Below are 10,232 nucleotides of genomic sequence, written 5' to 3' on the forward strand. Positions count from 1 at the left end.
CAAGAGTTGTGAACTTCACTTCTTGACCTAAAGCACTTTTGACCTAAGAACATGTCATTCCCTCATTGACCTGACATGGGAACCCAAGCATTTGGTTGGATTCTTACTCACAAAACTCTCTCTTGAAAATGAGAGTTAGATTCTTAAAACAGCCCCTGCCCAACCGCACTGGCTCTTGTGAACAGTTCTTTCACCCCCACCTCCCCAGCACCTTCCTTTTCTTCTGCTCAGATAACACTGCCATCTTTGGATACCTCCCAGAATGCACCTAGTTTTCTTTCCCAAATTTAGTTCCCATCCACAACTTCTATCTGTACTTAGTATGAGGTCTGCAGCCTTCTGAAAACCACTTGCCGCTGATAAATCGCAGCAGTTGGGATGTTTGGTGTTCTTGCTTTAAAGACCAAGCAAGGAGAAATCCTCCTCCTCTGAGGCAATTTGTTCAATGGCCCCAGATGCTCAAGGGACAACAACATGGCTCTGGGAAGGCTTTGTTAATTTGTACAGCTTTGCCTTCTTCTCCACCTTGCAGTGACATTTTCTGAGAGTGGGAGCTCTTCCAGGGGCTGGCAGTGATGGGAACTCACCCCTTTCTTACCTGACTCCGTTGCCCCGTGACTTAATAAGGTCGAAAATTCTTGGTAGGGTAGAGGCCAGTCTTCTGTACCCCAAAGGCTGTGATGAAGATGTTGAGGATGACCGTGATAAAGATGAGAGCCGTGGCAGCATTGTTGAGTATATTCAGGCGGGGTTGCTTTGCAACATCATTCAGGTTCAAACGAGCTGTGCGATACAATATAAAAAGAAAGGGAGATTTGTAGCTTGACTCAAAAGTCCCCCAGCCCCTGCAAGCCTTCCCTGCCTGGTGAATGTCTGTGATGCCCCTGGGCACTGCGGCCACAGAGCTGGAGGAATAGTCCCAGGAATTTTACAGGGGCCACAGCTTGCCCTAGGATGACATAGGAGGACGAAGCAGAGGAAAAACATCTTTTTTTATGTCATGTCTTTGTTTTGCCATGGAGGTGCCATGGCCCTCCAATGAGCCAACACTAAATAGCCAAATTACTGCTGCATGCTAGCCAGGCATGTGCCATGTGATCGCCCCACAGCATGGCCATGGGACATGGCAAGGGAAGGCTGGGTGACATGGGGGACAAGGTCAGCAACGTTGCACTGGGGTTGGGAGGCCAGTTCCTCCTCGACACTCAGATCTCACATATGTGCTGACACAGCTATCAACCCCCTGCTCACCCCCAGACCAAGAGGTATCTGTGTACACGAATGGGATCAGCCCTAGCTGATGGGCATTGATCAGTTCAGACCCAGGAATGCCCCAGTTACCGGGGCTGTCTGGCCCATAAGCCATGTGAACGACAGCCTTGTGGCTCCCTGCCCTCACTTGTGGTCCCCTGTCCCCCTTCTCCTCACAGCTGGCTCCAGTCACTGCGGCTGCCACCAGGAAAGGCTGTGCCATGTGGGACAGGGAAAGGAACATGTCACAGGATTTCCTGTAGCCTCCAATCCCGTGTCCCACATAAAAAAACACATAGGATATACAGGAAAAGGCAGCATTCTGAAGACTTTTAATACTGGGTACGTGTTGGAGGCTGAAGTACAGCAACTCCTGTAGCAGACAGATCATTGGGCACGTCTGTCTGAAATGCTGGTGTTAACGTACTGTTTGTATGGCACGAGGAGAACTGTGGGATTGGTTAAATGTGAGGTTAATATAGGGAATGCCTCCGCCTAAATTGTCCTGTTAGGCCCCAGCTTGAGTGAGGCAGGAGATACAGCTAAAACGTAGTATCTGCAAGAGCTGCATGAAGGATGGGCAGCAAGAGGCCCAAAACCCAGCTGTCCCCCTACAACAGGGATTCAGCAGTGGGGAAGTGAAGGAAGAGTAGTGCTCAGAGCTTTTGTGCAAGAGAAAAAACACAACCCCACTCCCCACTTTGAAAAGCAGTTACACAGACCTCCCAACCGCCCACGTCAAGCTCTCTTCAACCCTCTTACAGCCCTGGTTGGAGCCAGGGAAAACAGCTCAGGGGAAGAGGCATCTCCCTCCCATCCCCACACCATCCAAGCCATGGGGTGCCCTACCGCAGCAGCACCCTGCGAGAGTGTATGCGCCTCGGTGGCCACCTTACCGGTGATGATGAGGAGAATCCCGATCATCACCTGGAAGAAGAGGGAGATGCTGATGAGAACAATGAGAGTGGCATAGTACTGGAAGGAAGCCCCCTGCTCCAGCACCGCTTTGAGCTGTGTGACGTTTGCCATGAACAGCGCCACATCCAGCATGCTCTCCGCCACACTCTTCTTTGTCGCGTAGTGGTTGATGTTCATTGGCCCGTTAATCCGGAGATGAGGATTCACGCCCTGGGGAGACAGGAGAAACCACCTGAACTGGTAGGATTGCTAAGCCAACGGACCTGTCCACGGCAAATGGGCTGCTGCCTCCCCACAGGGTTTATCTAGAAAGCCTGGGAAAAAGTCAAAGTTGTGTGTTTTAAACGTGTTGAGAGCAGTCAGTTTCCCCTCGCAGTCGCCTCGTGATATTAATAGGCACAAGATACTTGCAGTGATCAAGAGCTCAGCAAGGTTAGAAAAATACTGGGTATTTTGGTGGAAAACAAGCTTGTCCAGAGTTACAATAATGTAGATTACCCAGAGCTAGGGATTTTGAAAGGAATATTAAATTCTCTTCCTTCAGGGCACAGACAAGCCTCAAACTCACAGAGGATTAGAGAGAGATCTTCTCTTTGGGTTGCATGTTCAAAGGACTGTCAGTGGCTAGGCTTTGTATCTCCTCTGAACACTTTTTGCTTGATACTGTCTCAGACAAGATGATAGAGCACATGGGGCAATCCACATTTTTGTTTCTGAAACCCAGGTCACTGTTTCTTTAAAACTTCAGGCACTGAAATCCACTGACACAAAGGGTGGGATCCATCACACCTAACTTTAACTAATCATTCAGACACATTTTTTTATCAGTGGAGAGAAACAGGTATTTGCAAGGGGTAAATCACCTGGTTGCCCTTAATCTAATTACAAGCTGTGGGTCATTTGGCTGCTTTTAGCTATCCACCTTTTCTCTGTCTTTCTCATTAAGTGAGTTCCCCGTTAGCTGTCGTGACCCAAATGATGAAACAAACCCAGAAAAGGTAGTTTTCAATTCACCCAAAGTGTCATCAGTTGGTAATAAACCACCAGCAAAGGCAACAATTATAAAAGATTTGGATATATCTGCAGCAAGCTATGATCTTCTTTCTTAAAAAGAAAGAAAAATGGCACTTCCACACAGCGGACAGGCTTCAGCTCTCGGTAATGAGCCTCCCGTCAGCTGCAGTGAAGACCGGCAGCCTTGCCCTTAGCACCCTCTGAGAGATAACCCTTTAAATCTGGGTATAAGGGCCAAGTGTGGGCCTGAGGTAACCTCTGTGGCTCAGAGTGGTGGAAGAGTTTTCTCCAGGTGCATATGAGAAGTAGGACTGTGCCTACATCAAATGGTAAGTCCTATTTTGGTCTTTTTGTACTAGATAAAGTACAAAATGTGACCTTTTCTCTATGGTCTGGGCGTGACACTGGAGAAGGGTTATGGCTACTGCTTTGTGCTGCTGTCTCTGGTCTCTTTGTGCATCCCTGGGCAAGAGTGGCTTTCTCTGTGCTGGGGTGGGAGTGGGAGCAAAGCCAGTGATCCTGAGAGAGTGCTGCATGTGGTTGTGTGTCTGAAACTGAAACTGGGGCTGAATTTTGGAAGGGGGTTGTGGCCTGTGCTGGTGATCACCCTCATGTGAGAAAGATGCGTAGTAAAAAGTGGGCAGGAAGGATTGTGTCCAGTTTGAACTATCAGTGAGCTGTGACCCCTAGGAAGGGTCCAGCTTGGGGTAGGAAAGTGCTTTTGGGTTATTGGGGTTTTTTTTTTCATAGCTTAAAGCATGCAATTTTGGGGTTTTCCAACAATAAAGTTACTGTGGTTAAGAAGCTCCTTTACAAAGCCTGTATTTCTTGCTGTAGAAGTTAAAAGATACTAGAAGGGGATGATAGTAGAAGTCTAGAGAGCCGGTAAGGACTCTAAGGCAGCGTGTAGGGGTTCAGGACTTCTTAAACATGACTGTCTGATGTCTGGGCTAGAATAGAGGTATCTTGTATTTTGGGGAAAGGAGGCCAGCGAAAGGCCCGATCTTAGAAACACATCTTAAAAACCTAGATTTAGGTACCGCCCCCTCTCAGCTGGCTTAACAGCATATGATCCTGTTGCTACAGAGTGGTATCCATACCAAGAGGTGCAAGGTTTGAGATTTGACCCCTTTCATGTGTTTTCTTCCTCATTCCTGAAGAGTCAGCCCCCTTCCCTGCAGCATCACAAGGCTGGGCATTGATGGTTTATCTATGCGTAATGATGAGTTAAGGATGCCAGAACAAGGACGCTGTACAAACAAGACAGAGCTTTTGTTAAATGAGTGACTGGTACAAGGAGGCTGACACATCTGTTCCTAGTCACTTATGTGGCGACAAATAAAGCAAGGCAGGAGCTCTTGTTGAATGAAAACGCATCCTTTTGAGCTGCCCCCATGTTCCTTTACCTTTAGGGCAGAGTTGCAATGTAGTGAGCTCTGTGTCCCAGATGATCAGGCAATGAAAATAGGTACTTTCATGTGGGCTTTTCGCATGTGGATGGGCATAATGGCATGTTCCCCTCTCTGGGACATGATACCACAGGCAGGGATGGCCATCGCTCTCCAATGAGGAGTCATAAGATCTGGGAAAACCTTGTTTCAAAGTTCTGTCAGTGCAGGCTTAGTAGATCCACAGAGGTAGCCAGAAGGTTACTAGATGATGAAAGCTGGACACCAACCTTTCACTTAACAGCTAAAAAATAAAAAATAACCAACCTGCAGGAGTGCCTGTGATGCCAGCTGAAGTTAGAGAAATTCAGGTCCTCTATTGATTTGGCCCTTATGGAGTATTTTTGCCTAGTCTAGCAGCAACGAATGCAAGCCTGAAGTCTCAAATAACAAGAGGCTTCAACAAGCCAGGAGTCTTCAGAGATCTGGCATTTCAATTAATGCAGGATGGCTTTGCTTGGGATGCCTGGTGCCAGACCTGTGACCAGCTAACCACTGCATCTGTGGAGTATGAGCACATGGCCATGACTCGTTTTTTGAGCTGCCACAATGCGTGCACAAGTTTTCAAAATGGGATCGTTTCTTTTTCAGGTTTGTCTTAAAGTTCTGTCCTCTAAACTGCTGCGTCTTGGGAGCTGATTCACAAGCAAGTCAGGTTTCCCTGTAGCAGGATTGCCCAGACAGCTGGAGGGGGTTACCTGGGTTCACTGGGGAGATTAAATAATTCAATTTTGGCAAACAGAGCCCTAAATTAAGACACAGGACATACCTGAAGGCTCATCAAAATGATTTATATCATCAGGCTAGAGCCAGTGTCTTTCTAGTCACTTTGAAAGTGTCCCCCTTCTGAGAGTGGGAATCGCTGCCTTTTCTTCTCCGTATTCCATCAAAGAAAGAAAACCTGGGTCTGGCGGGCAGACACCAAGTTCATCTTGCAGGCATCGCTGCAGAGCCAGCGTGTCTGCTGGAAAACAGCACCTACCAGTATGCAGCACTTCCCCAAGACTGGGATGCATCATTATTGCCCGCTTTTTAAGGGTAGGGAAATTAGGACTTGGAAAAAGTACAGCGCTGGAGCTCGGCTCCCGTGTCCCATTTCCGGATGTTTTGGCTTTCCATACGAGACAGCCTCTTTTCCTTGCAAAGACTCTGCTGGCTTCAGTCTGACCTCAGGCAAATCCCTTTTCTGCTTCCTTTTGTGTAAACGTGGCACAGCGATACAGATAGCTACAGGGGCTGAGTGAGGCACCCACCTACGTTTCACAAGTCAGAGGCTTTATTCTTGCTCAAAGCACACCACCCCCTGCCCCTCAAATACTTAACTCTTACTTCTATTGTTATTTTTAATTTCCGTATGAATTCTTGTAGAAAGAAGGATTAATATCACCACAACTGTGGGATTTTTTTTTTTTCTTCCCTCTCTTTTTAAACTTGTTCTCTGGTTTTGCTGTAGGGAGCTGGCAGGTCCCAGGGCCTGTGACACCAGGCTCTGGCACCAGAGGGCACGCTGAGCTCCACAGCTCGCTTGAAGCTACCTGAAAAATTTCCACTGAAATTAGTTTTCAAGGGAAATTCTTTGCTTTCTATTACGCACTTATTTTTACAAGAAATATCTACTTTCTTGCGAAAACTTTTGGAGGAGGTTCATCTAAATCGTTCTTCCCAAAGCTTGAAGATTTTGGGCTGAGGGGAGCACAGAGCTTTCTAAAGCTGCTTGGACAATTTCTATAAAACCTCTTGTTGTATTTTTCAGAGCAGAAGAAAAAAAAAAAAAAAAATTACAGAGCAGATCTAATTGCAAATCGCTTTGTGGGTTTTGTGACCCTATCCCCAGGGAACAACAGCCTGAAAGGGACAGCGGGACAGCATGAGGCTCGTGAGTATGAGAACGATAATCCTCTCGATGGGAGCGCTCTGGCGGAGGGGGATGACTGAGGAGAAACTATATCATTGGCCACTAGTTCCAAGGGAAATGCTGGAGGATGCCAAAGAAAACGGAGACATGAATGCAGGCTGTGCGTTCGGAGGGGTAGGTGCGGAGCCGTCCACCGCGGGGATGCTGGCCGGTGAACAGCCAGCCGAGCACACGCGCGTGCACACACACACACACACACACACACACCCACACACACACACACACACAGCATCAGACAGCAGGGAAAATCCGAGGTTTTTTTTTCCACAGTACTTGCCAGTTGGCAGCTTTAGAAAGGACTTTGTAAACACCAGTTGATGAAGGTTAAAGTGCGCAGAGCGTCATCGTCTTGCGAGGTGGGAGAGAAGCACAGCTCCCTTTCTATGGGCAGAAAGCGGAGAGATTAAAGGCCCTGCTCTCAGTCAATACCTCTGCTTTTAAGTGCATGGTTATTAGCTACTCTGCTTTTCCTGAGAATCTCACTCCCTGCAGCCCCTGACCCCACTTCACTTGAGATGAAGGGAGCCAATTTTAATACTTTTGGCCTACGTGCGATGCTGAGGCGCAGACAGCAGCAGTGGCAGCGCCGGGGACAGCAGCGATGGCCAGATCCCTGCCCACCCGGTGGGTCGGGCTTCCCTCGCAGAGCCGTACGTGTCATCTGGCAGGCAAGGAAGCAGGCTGGTGCGCGGACACACGTGTGCAAAAGAAGGGACGCGCAGGGAACACTTTGGTCAATTCCGACTATATCGTGAACTCTGGGAGGCAAAGGCTGGGGGTTTTTTTTCCTCCCATTTGGCGCAACAGCAAGCATCTTGGCTGCGTTCCACAAACAAAAGTAACAGTAAACCTCATCATGGATGCTGCAGGCAAAAGGAAAGCTAAGTGTTCAGGGCTAGTCCCCCTCTTCGGCCTCTGTGGAGGCTGTTGGATAGTTCAGTTGTGCTTAGGGTTTTTTCCTTTTAATATAGCCATCTGTTCTGCTCGCTAGGGGTCCTGTTCAGAGCCAAATTGCTGTGTTGCCTTCAATTCATATTGAACCAATCCATGAAAATAAATCAAGGATGCTTTACTGGTATCTCAGGCTCTCCCTATACATGGGAGTGGTCCTGATGGAGATCTTTCTTGGAGCTGTTCCTCCACTTCTGTGGCAGGTCACTGCTCAATGTAACAGAGGGCTCGCTGACACCAACTGTTTGGATGAGCACTCTCCAACCAAAAAGTAACTTCCAAGAGCTGAGGGCCAGCACCTCTTCAGAAGTGGAAGCCAAGGCAAATGGCAGGCACAGATCCTGTGTGCTTGCTAAGCACTATTCCTGTTCTCTAGTCTCACCAAACTCCCACTCTCCATTTGCTTTATCCACCTCCTGTGTCTCATCTCACACCCACAAGCAGATTTGGTGAGCTCTCTCTGGCGGAGATGTCACCATGGTGCAGCACTGAGGACCCTCATCCTTGAGCTAAGGGGTACCTGAGTATGATGCTACTATTGATAGAGGGAGGAAAGCGCAGTTGGGTGAGACTGCCAGCAGAGCCTCTCTCATTTACCCGGCTGCAAGGCTGGCCTCATATTCTCACTGCGACTCCCTGAAACGAGGTCACGCAGGAGCAGGAGACTAACAGCAAAACCTAACACGACGTGGAGCTGAAGGGTTGGCAGCGGGTAGGGAAGCTGGGCAGTCCCCTAGCTGTGGCTGGCAGCGGGGAGCAGAGCAGAGGAGTTGGGGGTAAGTCACGAGGTAGCAGAGCCCCACGAGATCCAGGGCGCCTCTCCTCGCCTTTGCCCTCCGGCTGACACAGCAGTCGGCTTCTGCTTACCGGCTGGCTGCAGCACCCGCAGCCTGCAGAGACCTGCTTGTCGCATCAAGTGTGCGTGCTCTGCTGCCCATTTCTCACTTTCCATGCTCCTTCTTGTCTCTTAGTCATCCTGCAGACCCTCTCTGCATCTTCTGTTCAGCTCTTCCTCTCTCCTTTCATCCTCTCTTTATATTCCCTCCTTCTCCATTCTTTTCTCACCCTGTGCCTTTCACCTTGTCTTTCTTTCATGCTTTTTGCTGCTATCGAGCTCTTCTCTTTCTTCCTTCACACAACCCTTCCTTAGGTTGCTGTCTCTTTTTCTCTCCCCCCCACCCCCGCTTTTCCCCTTTTGGCACTCTGTGCTGCTGTATGGCGAGTTTCTTGAATCTGTTCACTCTCAGACGCCACTCGTGGCTTCCTGTGCTACAGGGCAACATAAATTATGTATCGCTCAAATAACTGTCTTACCAAATCTATATTAAACTCCCTCGTTAAGTGTATTTATGATACTGAATTGAAGGGATCCAGGAATTGACTGGCAGGCTGCAGGCCTGAGCTGGAATAGAAGATAATTTTTCTCTTCCAGGTAGCTGGGATGAGGAGGAGGTGGGAAAGGCAGTGAGGCTGGTGGAGGAGCCTCCATCCATAGCTCAGAAGCAGTTAGTGGGTTTGGGGGCTCAGCATCAGCAATTACAATGTGCTGATGCGTGATCTCTGATTGCTGAACAGAAGCAATTGGGTGTGTATGTGTGGTGAGGGGGGACAGCTCTTTGAATGTATGGAATTGGGAGTGCACTCAAAAGGATTAGTGGGAACAATTATTTCCAAAGCCAGGATATAGAGGCTGGAGCCAATTCAAGTCACTAGTGTTTAGCACCCAGAGCAGTTTTATCCTAGTGTTTTCTGGGGGCGTGGGGGAGCAAGAGAAGACTCAAAACAGCTTAACAAGAAAAAAATTAAAAGTAGGTTAGCAGAGAAAATGTGTTTATAAAAAATGGAAGAGCAGCCGGGAGGCACAACAGTAACTACTGCATTGTGCTTACAAAGCTAAACACGTTAAGATGAATAAATCCCCAAGCTGGATGGCTTATGGCCCAAAATATTAAGAAAAGCTGGGCCTGATCGCAGGCTGCTGCCAGATCCAAAGAGCAAATGTGTTCACATAAATCACTTTAATGCAAAACATTCCTAAAGCAAGGTCCTAAATCTAACCTCTTCCAAGTCTAAGGGTGTTTGCATCCATTGCTGAGGGTCAGGTTGATTTCTAAAATGGAGGGAACACAGTAACAGCTGTACTAGATCATACCAAAGGTCCAGCTCCCCTCTGACTGGTTTGTGGCAGATGTGTAGGGTAAAAAAATATAAAAAGTTTGAAAAGTCTTATAATGGGACAAGCATATAGCAACAGTCCCTTGTGTGTAGTTCACCTGGTGACCTGCAACTCTGTATGCAGAACAATCCCAGCCCTGGTCTGATGTTGCTTTTCATGTGAGGAAGCTCAAGGTCAATTTGTCATTTGCTGTGTGGCTTAGGGCATCCTGCTTGCTCTCCCTGGATCTTAGTTTCCCCATCTGTAAAATCATGAGAATGTTCACGTAGGGGATATCTAGGAAGAGAGATGGCTAAGATCTATGGTAGAAGTGTGATATGTGCCTGTGTCGTGTATGTAATACACAAGGACTGAACTCATTACACGGGTAAGCCACTGAAGCTGATGAAATTAGGTAGGTGATTTTCTTATTCCCAGGGGCTTTACATCTTGCGGTGTTTCTCAGGTCAACCTCACTCTAAGGCACTGGAGTTTAGGTTCATCTGCAGACTTTGGCAGGTATGTGCCCCTGGTCACCCTCTGAATTCTTGGGGCTCTCCACAGAAAGGAAGATGAGTCT

At 48.1% G+C, this 10,232-nt stretch overlaps 1 protein-coding gene across 1 annotated transcript in view; it reads right to left on the reverse strand.

Annotated features, from left to right (window-relative positions):
• Positions 1–619: 619 nt before the first annotated feature.
• The window catches only part of NINJ2 (ninjurin 2), a 47,546-nt gene continuing 37,933 nt past the window's right edge, over positions 620–10,232 (reverse strand). Inside the window, 2 exon segments of the mRNA XM_009879626.1 lie at positions 620–783; positions 2,148–2,379. Coding sequence (XP_009877928.1) covers positions 620–783; positions 2,148–2,379 — 396 coding nt within the window.

This window comes from Charadrius vociferus, unplaced genomic scaffold (assembly GCF_000708025.1).
Source record: "Charadrius vociferus isolate BGI_N301 unplaced genomic scaffold, ASM70802v2 scaffold90, whole genome shotgun sequence".
Taxonomy (NCBI): Eukaryota; Metazoa; Chordata; class Aves; order Charadriiformes; family Charadriidae; genus Charadrius; species Charadrius vociferus.